This window comes from Dromaius novaehollandiae, chromosome 1, assembly GCF_036370855.1.
Source record: "Dromaius novaehollandiae isolate bDroNov1 chromosome 1, bDroNov1.hap1, whole genome shotgun sequence".
NCBI lineage: Eukaryota > Metazoa > Chordata > Aves > Casuariiformes > Dromaiidae > Dromaius > Dromaius novaehollandiae.
In genome coordinates this window covers 93,705,815-93,721,167 of record NC_088098.1, presented here as the reverse complement: position 1 = coordinate 93,721,167, position 15,353 = coordinate 93,705,815, and the positions used below count along the sequence as shown (strand labels likewise).

The window sequence follows — 15,353 nt, the reverse complement described above, 5'->3', positions numbered from 1 at the left end:
GATTTCTCTCTCCGTTCCTTCCTCAATAGCCTTGACTGAAGGTCTGGTTTCAAACACTTCCCAAGAGGAGAAGGGGTTGCAGTTGGAGTTGCACATCTCAGCATGGTAGTGCCAAGGAGAAATGGGGCTGATGTGCATCTCCAAGCAGTAGGGTGGGTATGGGGGGCAAAGGGGACTGTGCAGCACAAGTATAGGCAATGGGGAATGCAAAGCATACCAGCACTAGAGTTTTTCCCATCTTTTGTTTTGCTGAGACTCAGGGGGCTTTCTTATTTCCTTTTCTTTCCCTCTGTGCAGGTGAATCTCTGCAGGTCACTGTCCAGCCTGCCTCCATTGTCCAAAAGCTGGGGGGCTCAGTCAGCTTAGGGTGTGTGGTGGACCCCGTCAGGGTGAACCTTACCTGGCGACTGAATGGGAAAGAGCTGGCTGGATCAGATGACGTGATGGGTATCCACATCGAGCGAGGGAAACTCGTCATCACAGCTCTCAACAACCACACCGTGGGGCGATACCAGTGCATTGCTCGTGTGCCTGAAGGAGTCATTGCCAGTGTTCCTGCAGTGGTAACGTTAGCTAGTGAGTAGTTTCAGTCTTCTGCTGTCCCCCTCATTGCTCGGGCCTCCACCTATGCATGTTGGGAGATTCATCCAAGCTCACTTGTTCCCACTGGCACCAAGGAAGTGCTCCCTTGGCCTGGGCCATTTTATAGCATTTTCAACTGTAGACTGATTGTTGTGTTACAGTCTGGCCATGACCTAAGAAGTTCTTCTGCATGGCAGGCTACAGACCTGTCCTGCAGTGAGTTTACACAAGCCCACAAAGAGCAGGAACAATGTCAGCTATGAATTTTGTGTGTGTGCATGTGGTTCCCTGACTTTATGCTGCCTCATCCAGTTGCTGAGTTCTTATCTGAGATTGCCAAAAAGTACCTGCTGGTGCTGATCACCAAACCACTGCCTGGGCTGTGGGGCTGTTGCCAGGCAGGGGACAGTGTCTGCAATCTCTTACTGCCTGCCTGTCCCACAGGAAGTGTGAGTCTCTTGCCCCACTCATGCTGTGGTGGGACCTGCCATTCCTGTGCTGCCCTGAATTCATATTAGGGTTGTTCCTTGCTGGGGAGAGGGAGAGCTGAGGGACGTGATGTCTTGACTCTTAAGGAGGGCCTTGAATGCGTGGGGCCAATGAAGGCAGAGGCCTGCATGCTTCTGGTTTGATAAGGCAAGAGCAGAAGTTGGCAGGACCCAGATACAGAGCAGCACGGTATCTAGAAGCACTTGTAATGTGATTTTTATCTTTAAGGGACAGGACACTGTATTTGTTACAACCACTGGGACCCTGGTGGGGCAGGCTCTCCTTTCCTAGAGGTTTGTCTTCTTCATATTAGGTTGCAATGGCATGGTAGCAAGGAGCCACCTTGCTTCTGAGCCACAGCTTTGAGCATGGGACTTTGCTGCTATCTCTGAGCTTACATCCTCCTCACTGCTGCTCTCTCATGTTGGCAACAGACCAAGAAGATGTGTGTGCATAGTGGGGAGTGTCTTAGCATGGGGAACTTCTCTTACAGGGGTCTGGTTTTGGCCAGATGTTATGCTCAAATTGGAGAAAGTGCTGTATTTGGATGCATCTGAGAAAGGGCAACCCACGCCTGCTGGGAGAAGGGGAGGCAGTGTATGAATCACCCTTCTTTGGCGGCAGAGAGTCTGATCCTCTCTGAGACCTGTGCAGTTTCTGACAGAGCAAGTTCACGCAAAGGAGACAGCTACCCCCCAGCACTGACAGCGCTGTCTCCCGGCCCCCTCCTCTGGCTTGGGGGGGCCTCCATCTTCCTGGAAAGGGGGAGTTTGGGGCTAAGCCTTAAGAAAGTGAAGGAGTGAAGATGTTTGTGCAAAGTGGGGGCTGGCTTTGCTTTAAAGCCAAGAGCTATTGGCTTGTCACTGATACATTAATCAGAAGTGAAATGTTTAGGCCGGGGTGGGTAGGAAGAGGAGAGGGAAAGCGAGGGAGAGTTCCTGAGCTCCAATGCAGGGTGGGAGGGGGGTGTCACCCGGCTGAATCCGTCGGGGAATTTGGCCTGAGCTCTGCACTGAGATTAAGTTTCGGAGAACACATTCCAGAGCAGAAAGGGGGCTGTGTGCGCTGGTGGCCTGATAGAGGAAAGGAGAGGAGGGGAGAGGTGGATGGGATTACCAAGGGCATGGTTTGCATTTAGGAGAGCAGGGTGTGCTCCTCAGCCTGATCATTTCATTCTTAGACTGAAATTTCCCCTCACACACGCATACTCCTCCCTGCCCCCCAGTTTTTTCTCCTAGGACCAAGCACTACTGTTTCGCCTATCTATCTTCTCTGGTCTAGAGTCAGTGGCAGAGGGGAGACAGGTCCCTAGAGCAGGAGGTCCTACCATGTCCATCAGGACAGATCCAAGCTATAACCAAGTCCAGCACTGACCTGGAGCACAGCACTTTGTTGATTTAAGTCTGTTCTTTCTTCCAGCCCACACGGGCCTGGGGAACATGAGATGAACAGTGGTGCTGAACTGGTCCGATTAGAACTGACCTGCCCTGTGATTATTTGCACCTTTACAGACTTCAGCCCTCTCCAGGAACCAAGTGTCTTCAGCCACTGAATTGCAACTGGGGCCGGGGGTGTAAATGAGGGGGACTTGCCCCTTGGTGCAGCATCTGCCATGGCAAAGGCACTACTGGTAAGGGGAAGCCACAAGCACCCTTCAGAGGAGTTCACAAAACTGAGGCTAGAGGTTGGCTGAATGAGCAACTAATCCATCACGGAGCCTCCCCTGCTGCCCTGTGTGGTTTCCCTGTCTTTGTACAGGAGCTGGGGAGGGTAGTGGCTGGGTCCCACACAGATTTTGGCAGTCTTGGGCAATAGAGAGCCCTGGGTGGGGGGAGGCTTGGCAGCTGATGAGTGGAGTGAGAGGCAAGCCCTGGAAAGATGGGGGACTGAAGGTGTAGGAGGGAAATCTCTCTTCATGCGGCCAGAGGGAGGGGATCAAAGAACAGGTTCATGTTAGTGAGCTGGAAGCTGCTTTCTGAAATGGCTTTGCATAAGTCTAAAATAACAGAGTAGACACTGATTTGTAGTGGGACTGAGTTTGAAAGCAGTGGTAGCAAATGCACCATGGGCTGTCATTCCAGCTCTAGACCCTGTCTGCAGGGCCTTGCTCAGAGCTCGTTTGGTGAGACCGTCCTCTCAGGAGGAAGAGGGAAGCCCCTGGCAGATAGGCATAGCAGTTGATCTTCCAGGTCACCTTTGGGGCTGAAAGGGAGGAAAAAAGCCCTCTGAAAGTTTTAGCCCCATCCAAAAATGTCTTAGGTGGAGGGAGGGAAGTGACACTCGAGTGTGATTGAGACAAACAGGAGAGACAAAGTGTTTACGAGGTGTGTTTTAGAAGAGGGCCAGGGTCACCAGAAAAGTTGCCTTGCTAGGTTTGGAGGGAGTAGTTAACATCTTGTGGCCAAATTTTAGGCTATTTCCACTCTTTTTTCTCCTCCTCCTTTGGGGGAAACACCCTAGAGCATCCCAGACTGTGTGTGCACCATTTCTCATGGCCTCCTCATGCTTTATTGACAACCAGCAAGCAGATAATCATCTTTATCATGCTGACAGCTGTGACCTTGGGACGGATACCTACTTCTCACATCTGTGGTACAGCGATGCCTGTTGGCATTCCTGAGTCCATCTCTGCTCTCCTTGCCTTGGAGGGCTAGTCGAAACTAGCAGTTCATTCCTCGAGCAGAGATGAAATAGCTATTGTAGAGCCGAAGGGTCAAGAGAGCAGGGATTTGCAGAAGGGGGAAGTTTTCTTAAAGGAACAGCACTTCGGCCATTACTTGAGCAATTTTGAGTCCAAGTAGAGGTAGCTGGGTGCCCTGCGATGCCAAAACCCAACACTGGCAGCCTGTGGCACATCAGTGTGGATGTCACTGCTGGTCACTGCTGGCCATGCTGTGTGGGGTAGGTGCTGCATTGCTCAGAGGCAGTCCTTTGGCCCCGCAGTGATGGGCCGGAGGCTAGGGCAGCTTGAATATACTGAGCAGGGGTGGCTGGTAGTCCTGATTTTTCTCAGCCTTCATATGGTTGGGAGGCACAAGGAAGAGAGAGGCTTTTTCTCTGTCCACTTCCGGGTGGCAGATTTGCCATCACATGAGAAGCTCTGCTCCAGCCCCGTTCCTGAGTTGTGCGTTGAACTTGAGTGCATTTCGCACAACAGCAAGCCTGACCTGGATAGATGTGACATTAATTCAGACAAGGAGGGAAGTAAAGGGCATCAGCTGCTTCGGCGCATCCCTGTGCTATCCCCTGCCGTCCTGGGGCCAAACAGCTCGGTCACGAGCTAGAGCTGTTCCCAGTGACTTTGGGTTAGACCTACGCAGGCCAAGGCAACACTTGATGCCAATCGAAGGATCAGCTGCAACGCCCAGCGAGGAGTTTCCACACTGAGTTTTCTGGTGGCAGCCAGTGGGGCAAAGCCAGGCATTCCCACACGGTGCCAGCGAGCAGTGAACCCATGCTGGGCCGCGCTTGGGATCCCGCAGGAATTTGCAGCTGCTTTCAGCAGACAGCCCCCTCCATTTTCCTCCTGCCGGGGCCTCTCTCCTGATAACTCCCCCAACGCATGCACCAGCGGCAGGGCGGGAGGGAGGATTTCAGCTGCACGTTGGAAAAGCATTTGCTCACCCGGCAAGCTTCCCAAGGGCCCCGGCTCTGGGGGCAGAGGTGAAGCGAGGAGGGGAGCGAGGAAAAACACAGGTGGTGTTTCCTGAGCTGGCCTGTGGAGGAGAGAGCCTGTGGAGACGTGGCAGCAGGGTTGCGAGGTAGCCTGGGGCCAGGGAAGTGAAATGGGAGTGAGGGGGAGATCCTGCCATGGGGACCTGGCGAGACAGGTCTGCCGACTGTTTCCCAGACGGAGGAAACAGAGCAGCGGTCGCGGTGCAGCTTAGCACAAGCAAGAGCTGTAACCCCAGGCTGCTTCGACAGCCAAACAGGGGATTAGCAGGGAAAGCTGCCCCCCTTGCCATTTGGGCTGGAGGACCCTCTGTCCTGGCCATTTCCTGCTCTCCAGGGCTCTGCCTTCCCTCTCTGACCTTTCCCTGTCCTTGAAGTGAAGGCAAGAAGGAAGACTTTCACCTTGAGGGCCTGCTTTTATTTACTATTATGTTTTTTGTAGAAGTTATTTATGGTCTCCCATTCATTTAATCTGATCTGTCTAGTCCGTCTCGTTCCTTGGCCCCGGGCCCTGGCGTTCAGCTGGTTTTGCTCCCCGATGACAGCGGCTCGGCTGGCCGCAGGCCTGACCCTCCTCGCGCTCCCGCTCACAGGATCACGCCTGTGAGCCCGGCGCAGATGGACGCAGGCAATGGCCTTTGGTTGCACTCTCTTAAAAAAAAAAAAAAAGAAAAAGAAAGAAAAAAATTCCTGTTATCCCAGCGTGGCTGGGATTTGCCATGCTCCGTCTGTCCGCGGCACGTCCTGGCTGGTGGATGAGGACTCGCAGCCTCCCTGTGATCAAGTATGTCTTTTAAGGACAAGGGCGTGTGTGTGTGTGTGTGTGTGTGTGTGTGTGTGTGTGTGTGTGTGTGTGTGTGTGTGTGTGTTAACCTCCAGTATGGGCTGGCGCGCTAAAGCACGGCTATCGTATGAGGAAGGAAGCCCAGCCAGTGGATCGAGGAAGTGGTTTCTCCCAGCGGAGGCAGAAGTTAGGCCAGTGGTGTAAACTGTGTGATAGAAACTGGGTAACACTGCTCCAGGCTGGGCAGCCGGAGGGGGCGAATGCTGGACCCTCGCGCTGGAGGTGTGCTTCATTTGCCCGTGTCCACCCCATACTGCGCTTGCACATGCCAGCAAGGAGAGGGGCAATGGGCAGTTTCCTGGGCCAACCCCCCTGGCAAGCACAGCAGCGTTGTTCGCTGCGGGGGCAGCAAGAATTCATTGGAAAAATTTGGCAGGAAGTTTTTTACGCTTGCTCATTGGGAACAGTTTATCCCTGTGCCCACCTGATTTTTCCCCTCTCCCTTGCACCTGGGTTTGCCTCTCCGCTGCCATCCTCACTCTGCTGCTCCTGCTCTTGTGCTCCCACAGCTGCTCCCGGCTCTCTCCAGTTCCTCCAGCCCTTCCTCCTCCAAGCGCAGCCTTGCCATTCATTCCCCCGGAGACCAGGCTGGCTGGCGGGGCGGCGAAGGCAGGAGGAGTGAGGGGGTGCCTGTCTTCCCCGGTGGGGCCGGAGGAGCTGCAGCTGTGAAACCAGTTGGCTGAGGGTTTTGCACGAGGGACCCCCCATGTCTGCCCCCAGGCATCGTCCCCATCCCTGGGGTCCCCGCAGCACGGGGACGCAGCGCTGCTCTCCGAGAGGCGAGTTCGGGGGGAGCCGACTCGTGGCAGCTCTCATGGACGGCACGGGCCCAGTCCCTCATCTGCGAGTTTAATCTTAGGGGCATCCTTCCCTGCTCTGCACCCAGCGCAGAGCCGGAGCTGCCATCTCTTACACAAGCGGGTCTTTTCGACTGTCGAAATCTCGCAGTTATTTTCCATCCCGGGGAGGCTGGTGTTGCCTGGTGGGCGCCGCTGCAGCGGAGCCCTTGGTCTGTTCTTTCTCCTGCCTCTCTGGCTCCTGGGCCCCTTTACCCTCTTCTGGGGCTGTGTGTGTGTATGTGCAGCTCCCTGCCAGCATTGCTGGAGCCTGTGCCTTGGCTCCAAAGTCTTAATTTGGATGTGATGAATTCAGACCACCAAGGCGCACATTAATTTTCCTGATGCTCGTTTATATTTTGTTGCTCGGAGAAATATGTGTGATGTGGGCAGGCAGACACTGGGTTCTCGCCCTTTCTCCACCTCTTTCCATTTCTGTGGCTCTTACTATTTTATTCCTTGATCTAATAGAAAAAGCAAAGAAGAGAAAATAACCAGCACACTCCCCCTCCCTAGCAGTAACTTTCGTTGGTGGAGGAGCAAAACATGCTGCCAGCTTCTCACAAGTTACGAGTTAACCTTCATCTGGCTTTAATACCCCATGGAAACATGGCTCCCCTCCTCAGCTTGTCTTAAAGGATTAATCACATTTCTGAAGTTCACTCTTATTCCTTCTTTTTATTATTATTTTTTAATTGAATGATGCCAAGAAATTCCAGAAGTATTAAGCATGTTCTCTGCAAATCATTTTTATGACATTGCAAAACCTCCCCTTCTCTTCTCAACCTCCTCCCTGTTCCTCAAATCTGGGCACTGGAACACTCGCTCTCCCGATGGCCCGGCAGCCTCTCCAGTCGGCGTTTGGGGAGGCTTTTGCGCTGCCTTGCCAAGAGAGCTGGGTTTTATTTAAACTTTATAAAGGATCTTGCTTTAATCAGAAAGTCTGTTTGAGAAATTTCATGTCACTTTTCCATGACTGTGGGTGGGAGAAGCTTGGAGCCAGAGCTGCCTTTTGCTCTTGGAGAGCTGCTACATTTCCCAGAGAACAAAAACACATTTTTCTGCTCGCTGGGGCTGCCAAGGGAGGGCTGTGTGTAGTCCGCTCTCCACAAACCCTTCTGTTTTCCCCCCGCTCTCCAAACTGCCCAAGGTCACGGGCACCACATATTTGGATTGGTTTTGAGGGGCAACAGAGCTGTTGACAGTGCCTGGCCTTGCCATATCATGGCAATGGATGTAATGTGTTGCCTTAGCATGGAGTTTCAAAAACGAAATGTGGTCTCATCCTGATTTAGTGGCGCTACTCAGAAGATGTGTGCTAATGCTCCGTCCTGTGCAGTTGGGCTTTGTCGAGCCTTGACGCAATAACATAACTTATTGCTGCAAGGCGCAGAGTTGTCACTGGTGGTCAAGTGGGCTGGTGCATGGCATTATAAAAATGCGTAAGTGGGACTTTTTTCCAAGTAGGATGGAAAAATTCCAGGAAAGGATGCACAGTTTTTCCATTTCAACTGCCAGTTGTCACTCCCCAAAACTCAGTGCCCTTTCCCTTGTTGATGGCAGGGCCCTGGCACAAATCCCCCTCCCTCCCTGCACAAACTGACTCAGACAAACTTTGGGCTTGTGGGCCCTAGGAAAGATTTGCCAGTGTATCCAAGAGCAGTTGGCTGGACTGCTGTGAAAAAGCGATTTGGGGGCTAAACACACACTTTAGGCCACTGAGGACACCTCTGCTCGGCTTGCAAACTGAGCACCCCCAGGCTGAAATGCTCCCTGGCCTGGCAAATCCACGGGGCTTCACCACAGCCTTCTGCTCTTGCTTAAAAAAAAAAAGAGAAAAGAAAACAAAAAATTGGGCAGACCTCCCCCAGCCTGCACTGCCATTCCTGCTTCCTAAATTGGCCCCACGAAGAAAACAATCCCCTTAAAGCTGGTGCAACCAGGTACAGCCATGTGCAGAGGCAAGTGCAGGGACAGCAGGTGTGCAAGGCCACTTGCAGCTGGTTTTGGGAGGGGATGGCTGTGCGCCACAGGGCAGACGTGGGCACAAAGTCAGTCTGCCCCTAGGGCTGCAGATGGGAGCCCTCAAAGCATTTCGGTGTCGGCCTCCTGCTCTTCTGGCCAGCTGGCTAAAGCGTGCAGCTGGGAGAAAAGGGGGAGTGAAGGGGAAGGGGCTGAGCTTCAGGGACCTTAAGCCTGGGAAAACATCCCCCCTCTTTGATGGACTTCCCAAATGGACCAGCCAGCAGGTGCCTGGTCAGATGCCTCTCATGCCCAAACCCCATCCGTTCCTCCTGGTCTGCTATTCTCATTTATCGCTTTTTTTCTTTTATTAAAAAGCCCCCTTGACTGGCAGTCTCGCCCCAGGAATGCAGTTCAAAAGCAGGGGACCCACTAGCCATCAAACAAAGTGTGCCAAAGTAGCTCCTGTATGCTCAGGGATGGCCTCCTGCCCCTTGCCTCCTGTTACCTTGAAAAACCTTTTTAGCTTCTGTGAGCAAACCTGCTGAAGGAGACTGCTCACTGCCCCCTGGTTTCACTCGCAATCCTCTCGCTCTTTGAACTGGGGTGCAGGCACTGTTCAGACATACTAAAACTCTAGTGGTTAACCAGTCTTTGGCTGTAAAATATTTGGCCAAAGCAAGAATTCCGTGTACGGAGATGTCAATTGTTCAGGCAGTGGGAGAGCTGGAAGCCGAGCTTGAGGTCTGCAAAACACGTGCTGAGAACGCCGCCTTTCCTGCTTTGCGTTCCTTCTCCTGCACTTGCCTTTCAGAACAGGTATTTCCCATTTGCTAGTCAAAATAAGTCATTTGGGGGTCTTTTGCTTCTAAATTTTGTTGCCTGATCCTCCCAAATTTTGTTTGTCTTCACTGTCGTCTGCCTTTTGATGCTAGCTTTATAATTTGGTTTCTCTGGAAGGTTTCTGAGGCAGTTTTCTGAGACGGTCTCTCTGGAGCCAAAGCCGAGGTGCTGAGTCAGCCTGTGAGATACTGTGCTTTGCTCTCTTTACAGATCTCAAAGATTTCAAGTTTGATGGCCAGCATGTGATCGAGGTGGATGAGGGGAACACAGCTGTGATTGCTTGCGATCTGCCCGAAAGCCACCCTAAGGCTCAGGTCCGCTACAGCGTGAAGCATGAGTGGCTGGAGGCATCCCGAGGTGAGCCACCAGCAGGGACAAGCACCAGGAGGGCTTTTCCCTCCTGTCCTCTTCCCACAGCCCTTAGTTTTACCCTTCCCTAGCAGCAATAACTTTCTCTGTCTGCTGCCTCCTTTTTTCTGTTCCTTTTGCACTGGCCTGAGCACAGGTTATTTTAGAGCCTCTGCCAGGTCTCAGTGATGTCCCCCACTAGCTATGCCCGGGGAGCCACATTTAAAACCAAGTCATGAAAGGGGAGAGGAGGCAAAATTAGCTAATACACCATGTTGCTCTTCACTGGGCTTCTTCATTTGTTCATGAAGTATTCCTCTAGTCCAGTCCCTCAATAAAGATGACTCTGACTCTGAATTTGGAGGAATTTTTTAAATTTGGATCTGAATTTTGCAGCATCACTCCATTTGTTGCATGTCAGTTTGCTTCATGTGAGGCTCCATTCCTTCCCCTGTTGCTTCGTTGCCCCCCTCCCCCCAGTGCTGGAACCAGAAGGGATCATTTCACTGCTGTCAGTGTTATCCTGTTCTTTTCTCCCTTCCCATTTGCCTATGTTTTCCTTCAGGGCACTGTGTTGTTTTTGGAGGGGTATTCCTTATGACCACACATGCTCTCCTCTTCTCTCCCTATAGACAACTACCTTATCATGCCATCTGGGAACCTTCAAATTGTCAATGCCAGCCAAGAGGATGAGGGAACTTATAAATGTGCTGCCTACAACCCTGTGACTCAGGAGGTGAAAACCTCGGTCTCCAGTGAGAGGCTCCGTGTAAGACGTAAGCCGTTCTCCTTTCACTGCACATCCTCCTTAGTGCTTCGAGCCCTGGGAATGCATACCAGCATTATTCCAGCTGGTTTTCTGTGTGAACTGACATTATCAGCTGCTGGGAAAACTCTGTTCCAGCAGCAGAAGGCCGTGAGGTCTGCTCTCCAGGGTGTGTTTGTGCAGCCCCTGTGATTACTGTACCTCCTCAGGGGTTGCACATACATACCAGTGCAAGGGAACTGCATTAACCCTACCATTTCCCCTACCTGTACTCTGTACAGGGCACTTTCCCACTGGCCACCTTCCTTCCCACTCACATCCCTTCCTCCTCTCCTCGCCAGGCTCCACAGCGGAGGCAGCTCGGATAATCTATCCACCTGAAGCTCAGACCATCATCGTCACCAAAGGGCAAAGCCTCATCTTGGAGTGCGTGGCCAGTGGGATCCCACCTCCACGGGTCACCTGGGCCAAAGATGGTTCCAGCGTCTCCGCATACAATAAGACACGGTTCCTGCTCAGCAACCTCCTGATTGACACCACAAGTGAGGAGGACTCTGGGACCTACAGCTGCATGGCTGACAACGGGGTTGGTGAGGCCGGAGCTGCATTTATCTTCTACAACGTGCAGGTGTTTGGTGAGTGCTGCAGTAGCCCTCGCTCGCCTTGTTCCGGGAAGGGCTTGGACTTTCTCTGCTATGTTCAGGGGAAAATACTAGTGCTGCTCTACTATTTCTCTCCCTGGCCAAATCATAATGCAAGGAAAACCCCTACTTGAGATTTCAGTTTCTAGGATATAAGATGAATTCTTCCTTGAAGGTGCTGGTTCCTCCATCCTGGCATCCCACTGTGAATGGGAGACGATGGATTCCCCCCTTTCCTCTGGGCAATCCCTTCTCTTATCATTTATATCACTGGGTTTTCACTTAACATTTGCTGGTGCAGGACTTAGCTGCTTCTTAGACATATTTGACATTGCCATAGGGAGCATGTCAGGGAGTGTCTTGCTCTCTGCTCTGCTCTGTAGGGAAGCTCTCTGTGGGGTGGGAAATGTAAGGGACAGTATACCTTAGATATTTCCACCACACATTTTTCCCCTTCTGACAAGCATTAGGGAAGATATGCGTATGTTTTGTTGGAGTGCATTTTGTCCAGGTGCTGATCTGTTGTTGGCACAAGCACAACTTTTGCAGGGTGTTATTTCAGCTAAGAAAAATGGAATTTTTATCTGCCTGCTGTCACCATGGGACTGAGAGGAGCAGGTGGCCTTGGACCACCTCTTCTTGTGGCTCATGTGGATGCTAAAGGGGAGGAGTAACAAAGCAGACCCCTGTGGGTCCCTGTGAAGGGAGTAGGACTGGGAGGGCCGAAGATCCGTGCCTTTGCCCTCATCCCCGCCAGAGAGGATAGTCCAAAGTCATAACTGTGCTGTGCTGCTTGCAAAGTCATGCTCAGCAGCTATATTTTTTCCCCACACAGAACCCCCAGAGGTCACTATGGAGCTGTCTCAGGAAATCATTCCCTGGGGCCAGAGTGCAAAGTTCACCTGTGAGGTGCGAGGGAACCCCCAGCCCTCCGTCATGTGGTTGCGCAACGCCGTACCCCTCTCCTCCAGCCACCGACTCCGGCTGTCCCGCAGGGCACTGCGGCTGGTCAGTGTGGGGCCTGAGGATGATGGCATATATCAGTGCATGGCGGAGAACGAGGTCGGCAGTGCGCAAGCCATGGTGCAACTGAGGACAGCCCGACCAGGTAAGTCTGTACCCAGTCCCTTTCTCCAAGCTTGTGACTATTCAATCACAGAGCCTAATGCACAGGGAAGGACAAGAGGGGAGCAGGAGAAGAAAGTCTGTGTGTAACTCTCATGCTTGTGTTGGAGCTGCCATGTTCTTCCCTTCCTTTCACCATACAGTCCTAGGGTTTCTCTGACTGGGATCTCCATATCTCCCTGTAGGAACGGATGATAGCAATGCCACATGTGTGTACCTGAGCTAGCTCTACATGAGAGGCAAAAGACATCTTGGTGTAGTGCCTTACCGAGGCTTGGATTACCTTGGTTTATTCAGCTCTCTGTATCTGAGTTTGCACTGAGCAAGAGCATAAACACAGATGTGGGTGGACACATCTGGGGTAAAAGAAGTGCCATCTGTTTACTTGGTCCGTGCTGAGCCTATCCAGGGTGAGAACAGCTTCAGAGGGGTAGGAAGCACCATGTAGCCATGGGCTGTTCTGAAAGATGCCTCAGAGAGGCATGTTACATTTGTACTGGGAGAAGGAGAGCCCGTTTCCAACACCTTTTCAAGTGGCACAGCAGCCAGCACTGCCTGGGACCCCATACCTCTAAGATACCTGTGCCACAATGGGTGGGCACCTTCGGGCTTCTGAGAGAATTAATTTAAGGGGCTTCTCACTGCTCTGCCTTCACTGCAGACTTGAACTGGCATTTGCTCTGCCTGCCTCGCTCATTCACTCTGGGCATCTTTTTTAGGAACTACCCTGAACCTTGGGCGAGATGCCCGGCTGGGCTCAGCTCAGCGTCCGACACCACCTTCCAGGGACAACGCTCTAAAGCTGCCCCTGGATAAAGCTGGACTGCCAAAGCCTGGGACGACCCCTCTGGCAGCATCTCCACAGTGCACAGCCAACAGAGAATCCATGTCTCCAGCTGAGGCCCCCATTATCCTCAGTTCTCCCCGGACATCCAAGACAGACAGCTACGATCTGGTGTGGAGACCTCGTCCTGACAGCAGAGCCCCCATCCTCTATTACGTGGTGAAGCATCGCAAGGTATCGCTGTTTTGCCCTGCTCCCGTCTTTCCTCAGCACCCATTCCATTGGCAGCCTGGCGGCCTTGTTGCACGTTTGCCCACCCCATGGGCAAACATGGGGCACGGGCACCCATTGCTCACTGGCGGTGCTGATTGGTGTGACAGCCTCAGCTGCAGCCTCAGTCCACTGAGGTATGAGGAGGGCAGGCTGCGAAAGGTTTGCTGAGCTCTCCCAGAGCAGTGCCCAGAGCATCACGTGTGTCTGCATGAGCGTGTGGAAGGTGTATGCACACCCATGTGTATTTCCAGCTTAAAAGGCTTCCACTTCCAGTTCCCAGCTGTGGGCTTGCACAACCGGGAAGTCCTGAGGGCAGGCTGTGCCGTGACTTGTTCTGTAACGCTCTTGTCTTGGCTGACTCTCACAGTGGTGCGAGCCACCAGGGGTGGGGGGGACGCGTCTCCCTCGAAAGGCTCAGGCTGCAGGACGCAGAGCAGCAGCCTCTCCCAGCCGCACATGCCTGCCTTGCCAAATGAAGGGCGCTGCTCAGCAGCGCTGAAGCCCCCATGCTCGGTGACGATGAGGAGCAGGCAGAGAGCTGTTATAGCAATGCTAAATCTTCAGGGAGGTCCTGAGCCACCTGTTTCTCAGGGTTTTATTCTAGAAGATGAAAGACAGTGTGCTGTCAAGCATGTCTCTTGGGTGACGGCGCAGAGCAAGCCCCTGGTGTGCCGATGAACAGCCCTGCCGGGCCCTGGGGTTCCTGCCCTTTGCCTGCGCTTCTCAGCATGGCGGGCAGGCTTCACAGAGGGCTGCAACCCAGCGGTTGCTCTAATATATCAAAGCACCGTTGAGGTAAAAATTCTGCTTGCAAGGTGTAGAGCATCTCTTCTCATTTTTCTGGGGATTCGGGGGGAAGAAAGAGCTTGGATTTATCTGTTTGCTTCTTGTATTTCTTTTGGGTATGCAGGGAGTTGCAGTTGAGTGGTAAGTTTTGTTCTGGAGTTCAAGTACATTCCAGATCTGGTATGTTTTGGATTCCCAGCCACTGCAAGGCACCATTTTCAATTATGTGTATCTATTTTCCTGGAATTTTTTGACTTCATGAAAATATTTGTTATAATAGGAGGCTTTTATAACCCCTGCACACATCCTTGATTTCTTTCTAAACAAAACTTAAACTGAGGGTTTCAGCTAACCATCTCTTTAAAGAGCCCTTTGAAACAAAGACATGAGATGCCAAGACAAGAACACAACAGGCAACTTTAAATAAAAAAACAAAATATGCCAAAAGCCACACCAGACTTTTGGGTCTATTTGTCTGCCAGGAAGAGATGTGTCCCCCAATGGCATATCATGTAACAACTAATTCTGCACGTGATCTTAACTCGCAGACTGGAGTTTGACCATATTTTATTTGTTTTTCAGCGCTTTACCTGGAAGGGGCTGTAGGGCAGTGGAGGTCACCATGGGTCACTGCAGCTTGCAGTAATATGTTTTCAGTGTAGTCCAAATTCTCAGCTGGAGACTCTTTCTTGGGAGGCTTAAGGATTGTATGGGAAGGGCTTAGTCCCAATAACCCTTAAACTTGTTTAGAAAGAGTGACTTTCCATCAGAGATGCTTAGAATCAAGTTATATAATGATCTGGGTTTAACACCTCTGACTGGAACTGCATGTATATAGAGAGGGAAGGAATCAATTCAGCCACAAAAGAAAAGGCTCTCTGTGTGAAAGATGGCTAAGGAAAGCAGACTACTGACAGGAGACTTAAATCTGTACTGTGCATGGGTCTGTCTCTCTTCTGGAAAATATCTCGGGATGTTTCTTTTGCCTATTCCTACACTGCCCCTAAAATCTCAGCAGCCTGTGAGCAGTCAGATGCTACACAGCCGTTATCTTTGTTTCTTAAGAATTTCTCTTTCTTTTTCTGGATATTAGCAGCCTTCAGAGCTCCCCTCCTTGGCCTCACAGCTCTACAGGCTCAGGAATAAAAATAAAACCGGGCAGGCATTAATCAGTCAGTGTCAAACGCTTGAAGATAAATGATACAGCAGAGTCTTGGCATTTCCGTTTTGTTGCATTGCCTGCATTGCTAATGCTCCTTTCGGCACTGGGTCACTTCGGTGTCCTGCATGTTTGCCTGCAAAAATATTATCCTTGCAGATGGGGAGAAAGAGGAAGGTCCCACCTTCCCTCCCCCTCTGTCCGGGGCATCAGGACATCACTGAAAAATGAACCATTTCCAAG

At 51.9% G+C, this 15,353-nt stretch overlaps 1 protein-coding gene across 5 annotated transcripts in view; it reads left to right on the top strand.

Annotated features, from left to right (window-relative positions):
• BOC (BOC cell adhesion associated, oncogene regulated) overlaps nucleotides 1-15,353 on the top strand; it is a 59,723-nt gene that overhangs the window by 33,998 nt on the left and 10,372 nt on the right. For all 5 annotated transcript variants that reach the window (XM_026094001.2, XM_064520510.1, XM_064520503.1 and 2 more), the window contains 6 exons: nucleotides 298-576; nucleotides 9,439-9,585; nucleotides 10,209-10,352; nucleotides 10,684-10,977; nucleotides 11,819-12,091; nucleotides 12,828-13,126. In XM_026094001.2, coding sequence (XP_025949786.2) covers nucleotides 298-576; nucleotides 9,439-9,585; nucleotides 10,209-10,352; nucleotides 10,684-10,977; nucleotides 11,819-12,091; nucleotides 12,828-13,126 — 1,436 coding nt within the window. The remainder of the gene's footprint in view (nucleotides 1-297; nucleotides 577-9,438; nucleotides 9,586-10,208; nucleotides 10,353-10,683; nucleotides 10,978-11,818; nucleotides 12,092-12,827; nucleotides 13,127-15,353) is intronic.